At 44.1% G+C, this 18,580-nt stretch overlaps 1 protein-coding gene across 19 annotated transcripts in view; it reads left to right on the top strand.

Moving 5' to 3' along the window:
- The window catches only part of DLGAP1 (DLG associated protein 1), a 784,377-nt gene that overhangs the window by 684,219 nt on the left and 81,578 nt on the right, over positions 1-18,580 (top strand). For 9 of the 19 annotated variants that reach the window (XM_061399852.1, XM_061399850.1, XM_061399861.1 and 6 more), the window contains one exon: positions 10,687-10,716. The exons of the other annotated variants lie outside the window; for them this stretch is intronic. In XM_061399852.1, the coding sequence (XP_061255836.1) occupies positions 10,687-10,716 (30 nt within the window). The remainder of the gene's footprint in view (positions 1-10,686; positions 10,717-18,580) is intronic. 19 annotated transcript variants of the gene reach the window in all.

Genomic DNA, 18,580 nt, shown 5'->3' with positions numbered 1-18,580 from the left:
GGACCCAGTTTGATCCCTCGTCCAGGAACAAAGATCCCACAAGCTGTGCAGTTCAGCCAACATTAAACAATCAAAAATAAAACTAAAAAAGTATGTTGTACACCAGCCAATTTGAGGACTGCTGTTAAGAGAACTGTACAAGGTGAAGGAAAAGCCTTTTAAAATTATGAAATAGACATTTTAAGGACATTTATAAGGACTTCATTTCACATACAGCAAAAATGACAAAGGACTTAAGGAAAGAGCAGAAGATTTTAAAGAAAGACAGTTTCCAATGGATCCATCTATTTCCCACATGCGCAAGACTCAATAAGTAGGGAAATACATTTAAAAAAAGAAAAAAAAACAGTAGACTGCACACTAGATATTCAGAAAATAGTCTTGCAAGCAGAGGTAATAGAAGATATAGAACCTTTAACCCAGACATCAGCCCTCCCATTATTTTTCCGGCCACAGTTTTGGATGAAAGGGTAAAGCAGAGAAGAGCTCACAATCCAGCAAGAAATTATTTCAAAACTTAAATTTAGAAATCATTTAGAAAGTTGAGTTACCATCCTTTCGATTCTCAGGCTGCTGCTGCTGCTACTAAGTCGCTTCATTCGTGTCCGACACTGTGACCCCATAGACCGCAGCCCACGAGGTTCCCCCGTCCCTGGGATTCTCCAGGCAAGAACACTGGAGTGGGTTGCCATTTCCTTCTCCAATGCATGAAAGCGAAAAGTGAAAGGGAAGTCGCTCAGTCGTGTCCGACTCTTTGCAACCACATGGACTGCAGCCTACCAGGCTCCTCCGTCCATGGGATTTTCCAGGCAAGAGTACTGGAGCGGGGTGCCATTGCCTTCTCCGTAGATTCTCAGGAGAGCTCCCCAATTTCCAGCAAAGACACAACTGTGAGAACACTGTCTGTTTTCTTTTCCTCTGCTCTCCTATGCCCACACACGCCCAGAAGCAATCTTCAACTTCCTTTTCTTTGCACAGAGATGACCAAAAGGAACTTCAGCAACTCCATTTGTGCTGAGCTGCTGTCACAGACAGATGTTAAGTCACACTGGGCTTCCCAGGTGGCACTAGTGGTAAAGAACCCGCCTGCCAATGCAGGAGACATAAGAGATGTGGGTTAGATCCTGGGTTGGGAAGATCCCCTGGAGGAAGGCATGGCAACCACTCCAGTATTCTTGCCTGGAGAATGCCTATGGACGGAAGAGCCAGATGGTCTACAGTCCGTAGGCTCGAGAAGGGTTGGACACGACTAAAGTGACTTAGCTTTCCCCAGCTTTGAATCCAAAAGTCCACAGTGTGTGAGAAAGAACCAGTTCAGTTCAGTCGCTCAGTTGTGTCCGACTCTTTGCGACCCCATGAACCACAGCATGCCAGGCCTCCCTGGCACAAAAACCCATGTCCATCGGTGATGCCATCCAACCATCTCATCCTCTGTCATCCCTTTGTCCTCCCGCCCTCAATCTTTCCCAGCATCAGGGTCTTTTCAAATGAGTCGGCTCTTCGCATGAGGTGGCCAAATTATTGGAGTTTCAGCTTCAACATCAGTCCCTCCAATGAACACCCAGGACTGATCTCCTTTAGGATGGACTGGTTGGATCTCCTTGCAGTCCAAGGGACTCTCAAGAGTCTTCTCCAACACGACAGTTCAAAAGCATCAATTCTTCAGCATTCAGCTTTCTTTATAGTCCAACTCTCACATCCATACATGACTACTGGAAAAACCATAGCCTCGACTAGACGGACCTTTGTTGACAATGTCTCTGCTTTTGAATATGCTACCTAGGTTGGTCATAACTTTCCTTCCAAGGAGTAAGTGTCTTTTAATTTCATGGCTGCAGTCACCATCTGCAGTGATTTTGGAGCCCAGAAAAATAAAGTCAGCCACTGTGTCCACTGTTTCCCCATCCATTTCCCATGAAGTGATGGGACCGGATGCCATAATCTTAGTTTTCTGAATATTGAGCTTTAAGCCAACTTTTTCACTCTCCTCTTTCACTTTCATCAAAAGGCTCTTTAGTTCTTCACTTTCTGCCATAAGGGTGGTGTGATCTGCATATCTGAGGTTATTGATATTTCTCCCAGCAATCTTGATTCCAGCTTGTGCTTCCTCCGGCCCAGTGTTTCTCATGATGTACTCTGCATATAAGTTAAATAAGCATGATGACAATATACAGCCTTGACGTATTCCTTTTCCTATTTGGAACCAGTCTGTTGTTCCATGTCCAGTTCTAACTGTTGCCTCCTGACCTGCATACAGGTTTCTCAAGAGGCAGGTCAGGTAGTCTGGTATTCCCATCTCTTTCAGAGTTTTCCACAGTTTATTGTGATCCACACAAAGGCTTTGGCATAGTCAATAAAGCAGAAATAGATGTTTTTCTGGAACTCTCTTGCTTTTTCCATGATCCAGCAGATGTTGGCAATTTGATCTCTGGTTCCTCTGCCTTCTCTAAAACCAGCCTGAACATCTGGAAGTTCACAGTTCACATTTTGCTGAAGCCTGGCTTGGAGAATTTTAAGCATTACTAGCGTGTGAGATGAGTGCTATTGTGCAGTAGTTTGAGCATTCTTTGGCATTGCCTTTCTTTGGGACTAGCATGAAAACTGACCTTTTCCAGTCCTGGGGCCACTGCTGAGTTTTCCACATTTGCTGGCGTATTGAGTGCAGCACTTTCACAGCGTCGTCTTTCAGGAAGAGTAGTGACACAGTCACTGAAGGCGCTGGTGAGGAGCGAGGCCTTACCTGCTGCATCAAGTAATTCTGTTCATCGGCTTAAATATTTATTCAGTGCTTATGTGTAGGCACACTACTGGCCTCTGAAAATCAGTGATGATCAAAGAGGCTTGCTCACAGTCTAGAAGTGGAGGCTGGCATTCATGAAATAATCACAGAGATAACTGCTCCAAAAGAACACTGTTCTTGTAGGAGAATCTGCTGTAACAAAGGAACTAATTTTAGAGGGTCAGGGTGAACCTCCCTGAGAAAATCATCATAAGCTAAGAGCTGGAAGATCAAGAAGAGTGAGGGAATGCACATGTTAATATTCAAAGAACTGGAAGGGTGGTGTGACCAGAGTACAGATTACTAGGGGCTGAGATGCCAGGTGAGGTCAGAGAATTGGAACTCAAGTTCAGTTACCTGTTGCTATGACTGCAAAGTGTAGCAAAGGAGCTGATAAACAACCCCTTTATTTTTATCCTACGGTCTTATGGGCATGAACTTAAATGGGGTTCACCTGGGTGATTCTTCTGTTTCACATTCAACTGGAGGTTGGGCTGTCTAGGAGATCCAGGATGAAATTATTCAACTGGTACCTTGGTTTCAGGATCTTCCTTGTAGCTCAGGTGGTAAAGAATCTGCCTGCAATGCAGGAGACCTGGGTTCAATCCCTTGGTCAGGAAGATCCTCTGGAGAAGGGGATGGCATTCCACTCCAGGATTCTTCCCTGGAGAATCCTAGGGATAGAGGAGCCTGGAGGACTACAGTTCATGGAGTCGCAGAGTCAGACACAACTAAACGACTAACACTGCTACTTTGGTTTCAGTGTCTGGAAGAGTGTGCTCAGCTGAGGCTATTGAGCACCCATAAGTACCCCCTGCAATACTGCAGCTTCAAGGCCTCTGAAGTGGCAGCTCAGGGCTCCCAGAGACAGGGAGACAGGAAGTATTAAGGTCTGGCCAGTTAGCATCGTTTCCAAGGTATCGTATTGGTCAGAACAGTCACAGGACCCACCTGGGTCAAGGAGAGTAACCGTTCTCAACGTGAACCCTTTTGAATAATTTGTGGTCGTCTTTAGTCAGCCGTGGTTCACCATTAGACGCAAACTATTTACATTCCCCTGTAGGCAAAATCAGAGAAGGCAATGGCACCCCACTCCAGTACTCTTGCCTGGAAAATCCCATGGATGGAGGAGCCAGGTGGGCTGCAGTCCATGGGATCACTAAGAGTCAGACACGACTGAGCGACTTCACTTTCACTTTTCACTTTCCTGCATTGGAGAAGGAAATGGCACCCCACTCCAGTGTTCTTGCCTGGAGAATCCCAGGGACGGGGCAGCCTGGTGGGCTGCCGTCTATGGGGTCGCACAGAGTCGGACACGACTGAAGTGACTTAGCAGTAGCAGTAGGCAAAATATCCTCATTCCTAAAGCCGTCCAGAAATGTCATCTCCATGAAGTTCAAGTTTGAGGTCCAGATTCTTGCCATCTAAATAATGATGAAGAGACTTCCCTAGTGGTCCAGTGATTAAAACTCTGCGTGACTGAGTGCCAGTTGTGACCGACTCTGTCACAACTGAAGTGACTTAGCAGCAGCAGCAGCAGCTTTCAATGCAGGAGTCTCGAGTTCAATCCCTGGTCATGGAACTAACATCCCACACGCCTTGCGGTACGGCCAGTAAATAAATACATAAATTAGTTTTTAAAAAATAATAAAATAAGTAAGGGTCAAGTGCTGATAAGGCACCTTTGATGTAGTTCTCTGGTACAGTTTCTCTCAATATAAAGACTTGTGAACTGAAGTGAAATGTATATCATAGCCCCACCACACACACACACACACACACCCAGCATATACTGGTAACACAGGGGTGAGATCAGTGCATTCAGCATGTTCATTCAAAGAATGGGGGAACAAGAGGCACAGAGCCATCACTGGCATCCAGCAGTTCTGAAATCCATATACTGCTGGTTCTTTAACTTGAGGGGCCCAGTCCTGCTCCCAGACTCTCAGCAGTTCTGGCTACCACCCTGAAAATGCTTGGTTTCACCTTCTAAGTTATAAATCTTATTAGGCTTCCTTCCTATGAATCTTATTAGACTTCACTCTGTTAGACAAAACATACATCCTCAATTCTCCTCAAGACAGTCCCTGCTTTGGCCTGGGCTCAGAGTCAGGGTGCTGTGGGGACCACACCCTGAGGATTCTTAGAAGCGTTTGTGTCTCTTTTAGAAGCTTGTGAGGCATATACTTAAGTCTTTCTGAAGTTATAAAAAAGGTTCTTCTGGCCATCCCCTTGAGATGTTCTCCAATATCAATCAATTTCTGGGTTGAGAGCCTTTTGCCTTTGAAAAGATTAGGAATGTGAAACCCTTTCATCTTTTTTAAACTAACAAGTACTAGCTCTATTTTTTTCTAAATTTTGCTTGAAAACTGAGCTGCTGCTGCTGCTGCTAAGTCGCTTCAATCCTGTCCGACTCTGTGCGACCCCATAGACGGCAGCCCACCAGGCTCCCCCATCCCTGGGATTCTCCAGGCAAGAACTGAGCAGGTCCTTAAAAAAAAAAACACCTCATCTTTATCTATATTTTATCATATGACACTTTTTAAAGAACCGACTGGCACTTTAAGCATTCTACCGGGAAACCTCCTTACTAAAATCTATAAATTCATCAGGCATATGTGTAGGTTCCACGTTACTGCAGGGGACAGTGTTGCCGAGCATTCCATGTCTACATTGGAAGAGTGCCCTTCCTGCAGTCTCCCAGTCTGGGAGGGGCAGTGGCCGTTTCCCCTGTCCTCCCAGCTGTCACCAGCAGTCTTCTCAAGCCCTTCTAGCTTCTTCCCTTGGCAGATGTTGTTTGCCAGAATGTCTCCACCTGGTCTTTCCATCAGGGCAGTCCAAGGGCTTCCAACCTGGTATGTCAGGGTTTCCAGAGGGAGGGCTCCAAGTGACAGAAAAAAAGAGGCTGCCTGTTTCATAAAGCCTGGGCACAAACATGAGGAGGGCATCACTGACACTGAGCTTTAATCGGCAAAGCGGTCTCAGAGCTGCCCTCATTCAAGAAAAGGGGACATAACCCACATCTCTCTATGGGAGGTGCACGAAGGATTTGTGACCATTTTTATTCCACTCTGAGTGACATCATGCAGGGCTTTGCAAATCATGTTAAGGCTTTCGAATAAAGGCTTTCATCTTAAAAATAATGAAGCGCCACTGAAGACTTTTAAAAGGTAAGGGATATCACATAATTGGACTTGCCTTTTGAAAAGATTGTTCCAGCTGCAGTATAAGAATGTATTGGAAGGAGGTTATTAAAAACTGAATGGCTCTTTCTTAGTTCTTCTTTCTCTATATATATACCTTATCATACAGATTTATGTGAACATTACTGTGACAATTTGGCCCAGGGTTGGACTTCCCTGGTGGCTCATATGGTAAAGAATCCACCTGCAATGCAGGAGACCTGGGTTCAGTCCCTGGGTTGGGAAGATCCCCTGGAGAAGGGAAAGGTTACTCACTCCAGTATTCTTGCCTGGGAAATCCCATGGACAGAGGAGCCTGGCGGGCTACAGTCCATGGGGAGTCAAAGAGTTGAACACGACTGAGCAACTGAGCACAATGACAGTAAAGGCAAGAAACTACAGATTCTAGAGATATTTGGATATAAACTCAACAAGCTAATATTCCTTGAGGTCTACTTAGAGCATAATCTTTTTTCCAACCCTAGCCCTAACATTGATAAACTTACTTCTTTGGGACTTTTTTACATTATAATCCTGAAGCCTAAATCTCTGCTGTAACTTATGTATCTTCACTCCACACATCAGTGTTCACTAACCTCCATGAAGACCAGTCTCTGAATAGAAATAGCCATTGGTCAAAATAATAAAATCTAGTATTCTGCTCAGTAACATCCACTATTGAATTATACTTGCTAGGCCAGATCAAATTTTCTTTTCTGACACCTGGAAATACTTGGGAACGATCGCTTATTCATTTGATAAATATTTTAAGTAATTACTGTATGCCAGGCACTGTTCTAGTTAACGGAGTTACAGCAGCAAGCAAGAAAGACCAGATTCCTGCTCTCTTTCTGCTAGTGTTATAATGAGGAAGACACCCCAGAACAAAGAACCAAATAATAAACCAAAAAGATAATTTTAAGTAGTAATGTTGTTGTTGTTGTTCAGTCGATAAATTGTGTCCAGCTCTTTGCAACCCCGTGGACTGTAACACGCCAGACTTCCCTGTCCTCCACTATGTCCCAGAGCTTGTTCAAACTCTTGTCCATTGAGTCAGTGATGCCATCCAACCATCTCATCCTCTGTCGTCCCCTTCTCCTCCTGTCTTCAATCTTTCCCAGCATCAGGGTCTTTTCTAATGAGTTGGCTCTTCACATCAGGTGGCCATAGTATTGGAGCTTCAGCTTCAGCAACAGTCTTTCCAATGAATATTCAGGGTTGATTTCCTTTAGGATTGACTGGTTTGATCTCCTTGCAGTCCAAGGATCTCTTAAGAGTCTTTTCCAGCACCACAGTTCGAAAGCATCAATTCTTTGGTGCTCAGCCTTTTTTATGGTCCAACTTTCACATCCATACATGACTACTGGAAAAAACATAGCTTTGACTAGACGGACCTTTGTCAGCAAAGTGATGTCTCTGAAAAAGAGAGAGAGAAACGGGCCAGTGAGTTCTTACTGGGTCTGCTCTAAGTATAGTAATCAAGGAAGGACTCGGAGAAAGTGACATTTGAAGTAACAGCTGAATGAAGAGAAAGAGTTAGCTGTGGGGAGATCCAGTCGTTTGGGAGGGAGGGAACAGCAAGTGCCGGGGGGAGTAAAGCAGGGGGCCAAAAGGAATTAGCTCTGCAAAGCACAGAGAGAAAACTGAAGTGGTTAAAACATGTGAGTGAGGGAGGAAGTCACCTGAAATGATGTAAAAGAAGTAAGAAAATAAGCAGGAATACATCCCATAGGGCCTCGATGCCCAGGGCTAAAAATTCAACTAGTATTTCAAAAACAATGAGATGTCATTGGAGGGTTTTAGTGAGCCCCAGTCATTCACACTTTAGCATGAATTATTTTAACCTGACACTTTCTCCTAAGAATTACTTTAGATCAACTGAAGTGAGTCATTAGGTGGAAAAGACATTTCAGAAGACTATGAAGAATTAAATGTGGCGGAGGACGGGAGGGTCCATGTATGTATATATATTTATGTATGTGTTATGGCTTACCCTGAATTCCAGGCAATGTCAACGTCAGCCAGTCACCAGATAATGTCTGTTGTGCGTCCTAGAAGTCAGCAGTGCTACGTGTAGCTTTTCAGCACCAACATCAATCATTTCTTAAATATCCATGTTTTTAAAAATATTTCTATTTTAAGATAAAGGAAATATCTTTCCATTCTATAAGTTTTTGTATAATGTTAATATTAGCACCCTAACCAGGTTTAGCCAATTCTAGGTTTTCACTATAAACAGTTACTATCTTGCAATATGAAAGCCTATCTTGCTATAGGGGAAACCTGGACTTGGGGTTTAAAAAACATAAGGGAAATTCACGTGGAGGAACAAATAACTCATGTGTCTATTTAAAATTATGTTTATAATTAGAGTTCTAAAGTCAGGCTTTTGTTATTTAATAGATCTTTTCCCCCTCACTCTATAAATACATTCCTGAGCTCTCATCCACCACCACCCACATCTCCCATAAGAAATTCTTTCAACTTCCTTGATTTCTTTGCATCAAGTCTGTTTCCACACACTGATTAGGTCACACTGATGTCCTTTCACTTGAGTGACCAGTTGCTGACACCCATGGTTATGCACAAAAATAAACATGGATGAAAAAAAAGAATCAATACTCTGATGGTTTCCTGCATAAAGCTTCTACGGTTCAAAAAAGACAGAATCATCGCTTACTATGCCAATGACTCATACCTCTTGGAATGGTTGCCTGACCAAAAGATGACCAAGTCCGTTTAGTGTGTGCTCCTCCTAGTTGATGCTCAATGACTGTTATTTCCAAGCTAATCTATATAGAGTATATTTTTGCATATGACAGGTTTAAGAGGTTGTGAAATTATGGGCAAAATCATGATAAATGCTCAGTTTATTCATATTTGGCTTGTTCAGTTAAATTATAACTCCTTTTGTGAATAACTCAGAGTATTCTGAAGGTCAAGATTCTCTTCTCCAGGCATGAGTAAAAAGAAACATCAGTTACGGTCATGTTGTGTCAGACCTGGTTCATACCAGGTTGCAAGAGCCAACTGTTACATTTTGGGGAATTTTGTAAATCCATTATTAAACACACCCATGATTACAAACTTGCAATTATAATTATGTTAAAACAAAGGTGATAAGTACCTTAAAATCTTTACTTCCTGACTGTTTGACTACTTTTTACTATCCATGCTCTTGGGGTTCTTTACATCTGCTATCCTTGTGTGGTGAAATATTTACTACATGATGGTTTTGCTATCATTCATCTCTTTCCAAAGCCATGTCCAGTGACAGCAAAGCTGGAAGCTTGAAATAGGCCACAGTGGGAGTGTTTTCATAGTGTTGACACCGAAAGAGTTTTAACTTAATCAAAATACTTTCTATAAAACTTGAACAGTTTAATAGTTCAAGAGATCACATAAAAGATACAATGATAATGAATTTACTGGGAAAAGAACAAATTGGGATGCAATTCAGAGCATTATTTTTGTCAAATCATGATTGATTTGCTGGCTGTGAATCCCACGGTTTGGTCCAAATCAACAAAAGTCTTCTGTGAGAATCTGTTGGCTGCATGGACCCTGCAATAAATAAGACTGTATATTTTATTATTATGTGTAGATTGTGTACTACCCATCACTTATATTGGTAAAACCCATAATATACACACATAATACAGGCATATTTTTCCCCTTGTTAAACATTGACCAGACATGACTGGTTCCACCAGAAAGATGAAATTCAACTGGTAACTTAAAAGAAAGTTGTTTTTTGTTTTTTTCAGAAAGTTATAAAAGAGAGCAAGTTTGTCTCTTTGTGAATAGAATCTGTTAAAAATCAGCGGGTGGTCATGCTGATAACCAGTTTGGTTTACCAGTATTGAAAAGCATTTTGTTTCCATTTTTCATTTGAGACTCCTCCCATTTGAAAGAGAACCAGACTTTCCACCCAGCGAAACTGCAGACTTTTTTTTTTTTTCAGCCTAAGGTATCATGGCTATCACACAGAGTTTGGGAAATATCGTTTATACTTATGACTTACAAGGAAGAAAATGAACTTTCAAAATCAAATTATTGGACCAGGTCTAATTTATTTTAGTTTAGTATTTTGACCTTTCAGTTCACAAAAAAGTCACGTGGATATCCAGTCAAGGGTAGTGTCTGTTTGCTTCATGAATAATTTGACAAGCTCAGCCCCTCCACTGATCTGCAAGGAATGGGAACACTGAACACAGGAGACCAGAAATGGCCTCTGGTCCAACCACCCCCGAGAAGGAAGTTGCCAGATCACACCATGGTTTCTAACCACTTGTTACGTATTTCAGCAGAAACCCTGTCCCAACACCTATCAGATGATCTCCAGGTGCAGCTTAAGTAGGAAATACTAGGCCTTGATGTCCTTCTGAGTGAAGTTTTATCAATCCTTCATCCAGTATGACCTATCTACAGAAATAGCTGGCCAGACTATTGAGACTTGGCCTTTGTTTCATCCAGAAACATGGCCGATCCTTTATTTAGTGAAAAATGCTCCCAAAGGATTCTGGTGGGAGAAGAAGACATTCATGAAGCTTAATCAAGGACTGAAAATTACTTCGTTTTTGACATTGATGTTTGTTTACTTAAATTCTCAAAATGCCAGCAACAACAGCAACAATCCAGATTTGAAGCATGTGTGTAATGTGCGAAGCCTGGCAAAGTAATTTGGGTCCATTCTATAACTGCGACTTTTTGTTTTTATTCAAGGTGTCATAAAACTGAGTTCTGCAGTTGAAGGTACGTTTTTACAACCACAAAATCAGTAACGTTTTGCTTCAAGATTGCACCGCGTGGCTTTGTAGCTAGACCGCTTCTGTGGCCGTGGTGTCTGAAGCCATGTTCTAATCGCCAGCTACTGCCTTTCCATCTGTGTTTCTCCTTGTCCTGGTTCTCTTATGCCACACGTCCCTCAGCTCCCCAGTGAGTGGCCTCAACACTGACCCCGAGACAGCATTGATGAGAGCAAGCAGGTGTGGTTCTGCCCCTGACGGGGCGGCCTCAGGACCACTGCTCCTTAGAGAGCATCCTTATCCTCTACGGCATCCTTATCTGAGGCTGGACCTTGAGTCTTGTCAGGAACCCTGCCCACCCCACCCCACTCCATCTTTCGATAGGACCTTTTCTAGAGGGATTTGGTTCCTCATCCTAATATAGCAGACATGTTTGCCCAGGAAATATGCAGACATGGAGTGATTAAAACTTCCTGATGGCTAGTCTCAAGTCACGAGGTGCCACCCAGGAGGTATTGCAAGAACCAGCTTCCTTGAGTGTCATCCATGTCACTCACACCAGGTGGTTCCTTGGAATTGTGCTTCTAAGACGCTGAGAAGAAAAGGAAGAGAGATTTAAAGAAAGAGGAGGGTTGGTGGGGGAGAGACCACACAGCCGTGTTTCACTGAGTAACTCCCAAGAATGTTAAAAACACCTCATTTTTTTGAAATGACTCATTGGTTATTGGTATAAAATTGACCACCTTGCCCTAAGAGGAGCACACATCTTGTAAGTAGGGAATATGTCATGCTCTCTCTCTGTGAGTGTCTGTGTTTGTTGTGGGGCGTGTGTGTGTGTTTGTTCTCGTTTATTGGGAGTTTGTCAGTCATGCTTTGGACGGTTCTTCATCCCCATTTTATCAGGGGAGGCTCCTTGGAAGAGGTGGTGGGCTTTAAGGTGAATTTTCAAATGTAAGGAGAGATGCAGCTTCGTGAATGGGCAATGCATGGAGGTGCGAGCCGGAAAGTGCGAAGAGGAGGGGCTCTGGTGGTGAGACCACCTGCTTGGCTCAAGCAAAAGGACTGGGTGGGCTGGAGTTTGCAGGCTGGGAGAGGGGAGAGGGACTCGGAAATGTCCCCACAGGGCTGGCCCATCCGGAGAGGGGGACTCTGCTCCTTTAGTGGATTTAATGCCATCACATTTTGAAAAGCACATTAAAAAGGGACTAATTCTGACATTCATGGCAGAAAGTGCACTGCTATCCCAAATAAGGAAGGGACCAGGAAACAGTACAGGCTACGGCGGTTCAGAGTCAAGAGAGGAATCAAAGGATGGACCTACAGAAACGAGAGAGGACACCTCGCGTGTGGCAGGTCCTCGTGAGGCCAAGCAGGGATTCAAAGTCCCTCTGCCCGAAAACACGGAATTGTATTGAGACTGGCTTAGAAAACACAGAAGACACAGCCACCAAAGCAAGTGGGACCATGAGAATGACTCTGCCTGTGGAAACTCCCAGTGGCAAGTCACCCCAAGTTTCAGTTAATTATCTGTGGATAACAGTGGGTCCACCCTGGGCTGTTCAGATGTGTTATCGACAAATGGCTTTAAAGTCAGAGCTTTCTGTTGCCTGCTTGGCTTAAGCACAGTAGTCCACTTACAACAAAAGGATGGAAAACATTTTTTAAAAAGCCAGAAAGCCAAGAGGACATTAAATAATTTTTAAAAGTATTGTTCGGCTAGAACAATGTCCCCATCATCATTTTGCTCATTGCTATGGTTACTTCTGGTAGCGTGGCTTATCGGAACCCTCCCCAAAGAGGTTTATGGTCTTCAGAGAAAAAGAAGAATGAGGAAAAGTAAGGGCAGAGAGCTGAATGACTGACTGCCTGGGGCTTTTTCAGCAGCCTCATCATCACAGAGTCTCTGAGTTCCCAGAGCTCACGGGGAGTGGTCATGGGTACCAGAGGTCAGGACTGTTTGGACTGCTGCTTGAGCATCTTTTTGGCAGTTTCTTGGCTGGGGGCTGTAGCAGCTTGAAGGCTTGGTAGCATGCTGAGTTGTAACTGTGTGTGCCCAGGGTCTCCCCAGGACACAGTTGTTGTGTGTGTGTGTGGGTGGGGTGGCGAGGGAGGGGGTTGTTATTCCACGCATGTGTTCTCACGCATCTGGAAGGGGAGAGTTTGATGGGCATGCTCTGTGGGATGTGTGTTGGACTCTCTTGTCTCTGTGGGAAATCAAACCTCAGATGGTGGTCCTTATGAATGCTTAGCTCTTTTCTTGCTGTTTTCCATCTGCCGAATGAACTCAAGGCAGCTTCTACAGCTTATCATGGCAAGAAATACGCAAATCAGTGGAGGGGATCCACTGCCAGAATGGAACCTATTTCCTTTTCTTTAAAAATGACTCTGTTCCGGATTTATCCTAGAACTCTGAAAATGACATTAATGTTGTAGGTAGGTTATCCTTTTCTTTTTTTCTCTTCTTTTTAAGGAAAAGCAATTGTTACAGTCATAAGAGAAAATCAACAGGGACTCCATGGGCTACTTCCTGCTGAGTATTTTTGTTATGCGGGTCAGTCTGTTCTCTTTCTCTGAATCAAGGTGCCTCCTTCAGCATTTTGCAGCTTTGTGTAAGCTTTTAAAATCATCAGAAAGAAAAAAAAAAAAGCTATTTATATCACACCAACAGTAAGGTTAAAAGTGAACGGTCCTTTCATGTTTTAAAGACCTTACGTTGAAACAGAAACACTCACTGATACTTTATTTTGTGATGAAGAAAAAATATTTGAACAGGAAAAATATTTGTTTGAAAGAAATAATTGCAAAGTTTTGTTGATAACATTGATGGGTTCTGGACTCTAATTTTAGATTCATAACCTCAAATTCAGAAAATTGGGGGGGAATTCCTTGGTGACCCAGCGCTTAGGACTCCACACTTTCACTGCTGAGGGCCTGGGTTCGATCCCTGGTCAGGAAACTAAGATCCCACAAGCATGACCCCCAAAAATGAAAAGAAAATTAGGGTAAGAGAGAAACATCCAGACACCAAACTGGGGAGAAAGAGAGATAGCTGGGGTAATGGCAAGAATTCCATGACAGAATCTTCTAAATATTCCTCTTAAAAGGGATTTTCCCTCTTGAAATTGGAGCAGGAAGAGTTGCAGATTTCCACAAAGAAGACCAACCTACCAGCCTATCCAAGCAAAACGGGAAGGGAGGCCATGGAAGAACTGAGTCATGCCTGTGTTGGAATGGCCCTGATGTCCTGCGCGCATCTTTCTGGGGAGGGAGGGTCCAGCCCAAGCCAAAGATCTTTATCTGACTCACTTGGTTTGTTCAGTGGACAGGAGGGACCTTGGGGCTGGGAGGCTGCTGGATGCTGAGGACGAGCCTTGCAACTGATAACCCAGCACACTCTGTGAGGAGACTTGCCTCAAAGGCAATTTGTTCATCCCCTGTAGGTAGGCAATCCAAAATCTCAAAATGATGTCAAATTCTTTCGATAGCCTCTATGGGGGAATGAACTTTGGCTTCTTTGGAAAAGTTCCGCGTCTTTAAAAATGGGAACAAATGAGCCTCTAGGAAGAAATCTAAGAGGCAAGATGGTGACACAAGCCCCCAGCCACTTTGGATGTCACCCACTTTGGATGTGCCTTTTGGAGGGAAGCTGCGGTTTCAGTTCACAGGGGGGTGATGCTTTGATCATGGATCCCGTGTGCTTTGATTTCATAAACAAAAGCTCTCCTGGCCTTGTGGAGCTTTTGTTCTCCTTTTTTTCCTTCTTGTCACTTCCTTTTATTTAGATAAGTTTTTTCTTCCAGTTGTATTGAGATATAATTGACACACAGCACTGTATAATCCTGGGTTTCCCTTTACTAGTGGTAAAGAACCCCCCTGCCAGTTCAGGAGACCAAAGAGACGCAGGTTCGATCCCTGGGTTGGGAAGATCCCCTGCAGGAGGAAATGGCAATTCACTCCAGTATTCTTGCCTGGAGAATCCAATGGACAGAGGAGCCTGACAGGCTTCATTCCATAGGGTCACAAAAAGTCAGACATGACTGAAGCGACTTAGCATGCATACAATGAGTATAGAAAGCTCTATTAGGAAACAGAAGGTTAGCTGTTTGAGTTATTGTGGGCTTATCACGGAAGATGGTTAGTTGAAATAGATTAACAAAATGCGACTTATTATACAATCATCGAGGCCTGTCTAATATCCACTTTGATACCATAAACTGATATGACAAACTTTAGGATCTTGATGAAGTGTATACTACAAGCAGGCTCATTTTCCAGATAAAATAGGACTCAAAGACTGATGGTATCAAGGACTGTTGGAGTCAAATATTTCTGTTAAGAACAGCAAATACACAACGCCTTGTTTTTTAAATGTTCCCACTCTTAAGAATGTAAGATTAACAGACTACTCACTATGATCTTTATAAAAGTATAAAATTATTCCATTAACAGTATGACATTCAAAGCAGTGAAATACACATTAATGTAACTGAGAGAAGAAAATAAAAGGATGAGATCACGAGATGAAAGAGGGGAAAAACAAAACAAAACAGCTGCCCAGCAGAAAAACAAACAAAACCCCAGAATTCATAGTGAAATGCAGTTGATTTATGAATGGGAAATATTTAAAATGCTGGCTAGCATGAAGGAAGAGTCAAGTGGTGGTCTTTCCAACATATTTGGAGCTGGTCCTTACCAAACCTCTATTATATTTACATATTTTTTAAGAAGTAGAAAAGCATTTTTTCAAAAGTAATCAGAATCAGGACTTCCCTGGGGGTCCATTGGTTAAGACTCTCTGTTGCCAGTGTAAGGGGTACAAGTTCAAGACCTGGTCAGGGAACTAAGTTCCCATACACCACGTTGTGTGGTCAAAGGGTATAAAAAAGAAAGAAAGAAAAAGAATATTAAAAGCACAGAGAGAGAAGGGAGCCCTTTAACAAAATATTCTATTACAAGGCAAGCTATGCTTTTGCAATTTGTAAAAAAGAATCCATGGGATAACTTTAAGGCTCAAAAGTATAGAAGGAAGGCCATAGCGACAGAGGACGAGGAAGGACACGAACTCCAGTGGCACCTTCCACCTCATGGGTCTGTTCAGAGGGGAGGAGTGTAGAGGAACTGAAGTTTGGGTCTGTAACACCTCTGCCTCTACTGCCTCGGGGCTCCTGGCAGCGATTCCCAGCAGGCTTAACCTCCCCCTTCATGGGAACCTTTACATTACCTGCCTAATGATTTCGTGATGGCCACATCCTACAACAATGCAGAGCTTGTGTAAGGATTTGGGCACATGCCACCTAGTAGCTTTGGTGGCCAAGACCTGTGAGCAAGACCTTTTGGTCATCACACCCTGTTTGAGCTTGCATGTGTGTTTTGGGGTGTACGGGGTGATGGGAATATCCCTGCTGAGGTCCTGTGAGCAACCCCCCTCCACGCACACACACACACACCCAGCTGGAGGCCCAGGCTGTGTGGAAAAGTTCCATTACTGGGAAGCTAGGAGAAATGCACTCAGGTTATAAAAAGGAAAAGTTTTCCTTTTCACAGGGTCTTGAGGAATCTCAAGGAGAGATGTTGTTAGCAGAACTTGAAATAGACTGAATCCCTTACATAGGTGAACTTGTGTATTGGATCCATTATAGTGAGAAGCCTGGAAATACGAGATTCCAGAGCTGGTGTAAACAACTGCTGATAATTGCAATTAATAACGTTAACTACAATCAATTACAATTCACCACAGTGGTGTTCAGCATTTACTTTGTTCCAGGTCCCTGCACTGGGACCTTCCCCTATATTATCTCACTTAACCGCTCAGCAATCTGTCAGAGTACTATCTGCATGCCCACTTCACTGACAAGGATTCGGAGACCACCCAGCTAACCCAAGACTGACCCAGGACCGAAAGCCCTGTCTGTGCAATTGCATAACTTTAACCTCTGGCAGGAAGGAATGGCCACACTCACGTTTTCAAATTGAATATCCAACTAGCCAGTTTGGGGCACCTGGAACTCAGAAAAGTCACCTCTTCCGCAGAATGTGTGGGCGGGGCAGTGTGCAGGATCTTGCAGGATCTCACGTGGTTCTGTAATCACGATCCAGCCTTACTCTGTCTCTTTAGCACAGCATAGGCCATGAAGAGGTTGGGAACCCATAGACACAGGGAGACTGAATTCTAGCCCTCCCCACCACCACGTTCCCCCTTCAGAGCCCATCTTGGAGCCTAGATTGCCTATCATTTCCGGATCCCAAGCCAACATAAACCACGACATAACTAGTTTAATTGTAGGTTCACTAGGCACACACACACACATCCAAGGAAACACAGGTGCCCCTCATCCCTGAAGAGCTAGCCAATGTCATTCATTTTGTAGGTGAACCTCAGCTTGCACCAGAATCACTCGAAGGGCTTTTTAAAACACAGATTGCCAGCTCCCCCCACCCAAAGCTTCTGAATCCTGGGTCTGGGTGAGGCCTGGGAACTTGACCCACAGGTTCCTGGTGCTGCTGACTCTGCTGTTTGGGGGACCACCTTTGAAAACCACTGTTTTAAGGGATGGAAGCTTTAACTTTGTGATTACATTTCTGGGCACCTGTCTCTGCCTGTTTAATTGTGATAGCAGCTGTTCATCCTTACCACCTGTATTGGTTTCTTATTTCTGTTGTAACATTATTACCACACATTTAGGGACTGAAGACAACACTAGTCATCTTACAGTTTGGGAAATCAGAAGTCTAAAAGGGGTCCTCAAGGGCCTCTCCATTATGGAGCTTCCAGGGGAGAATCCAACTTCTTGCCTCTTCCAGCTTCCAGAAAATTGCCTGCACTCCTTGGCTTGTCACCCCTTCCTCCTGGGTCCTCAAAAACAGCAGTGGAGTAGCATCTTCAAACCTCTCTCTCTTACACACACACACACACCCCTCTCTGCTTCTGGAACCACCTCTTCTCTGAGTCTGACCCTCCTGCCTCCCTCCTAGAAGTCCTTGTGATTTCATTGACCTACCCCAAGGAAGCCTACCTTGATAATCCAAAGTAATCATTCCATTTTAAGACCCTTAACTCAACCCACTCTGGTGTTCTTGCCTGGAGAATACCATGGACAGTGGAGCCTGACAGGCTACAGTCCATGGGGTCACAAAGAGTCGGACACGACTAAGCGACTGACACTTTCACAACTTAATCACACACGAAAGTCCCCTTTGCCAAGGAAGGAGTGTACACAGATTTTGAAGATTAGGACTTGGACATCATCAGAGGCCTTCATTCTGTCCAGCACCCTAGCCACCTGACAGCTGCATGCCCTCTTAAAGCACAGCACCCTTCCCACCAAAGAAGCACTGAAACCAAAACCGAGTCAGGATTTGCATGATGCAGCCCTGCCTTCAGACACTCCTGGTAATCAAGCCATCTTGCAGAGATAGAGAAAGGGGGAGTCTTGGCGGGGGGATGGGGGAAGGAAGGCAGGAGCCCCAAGGGAGTTAGCAAAGTGCCTCTTAGACTAGGCCCCAAACACCTATAAATCTCTCCCCACATTTGCCAGACTTTCTAGAACCTAGAGCTAGGGTGCTCCCTCTAGGCTGGGAGCCGCCAGGTTCCTCGCTGGGCCTCACCCCAGCCTCAGCCTCCAGCACCACCTCCCAAACCTGCCAGCAGGCGCTTGGGAGAGATGCAGAAAGAGGAATTGTACTCAAAGTTTTCTTGCCTTTTGAGTTTCCCAGGATGACCTGCAGAGCTTTCCTGGGCTGAAGTCCCAGCCTCCAGGCTGTGAACTTTCTGTCGGTGCATTCGCTTGCTCGGGCTGCTGTAAAACTACCAGACTGGCCGGCTCAGACAACAGAAATACAGAAATACACTTCCTCACAGTGCTGGGGCCTGG

Source organism: Bos javanicus, chromosome 24, assembly GCF_032452875.1.
Source record: "Bos javanicus breed banteng chromosome 24, ARS-OSU_banteng_1.0, whole genome shotgun sequence".
Lineage (NCBI taxonomy): Eukaryota > Metazoa > Chordata > Mammalia > Artiodactyla > Bovidae > Bos > Bos javanicus.
Note: the sequence above shows the minus strand (reverse complement) of the source record. Positions and strands in the feature narration are given on the sequence as shown.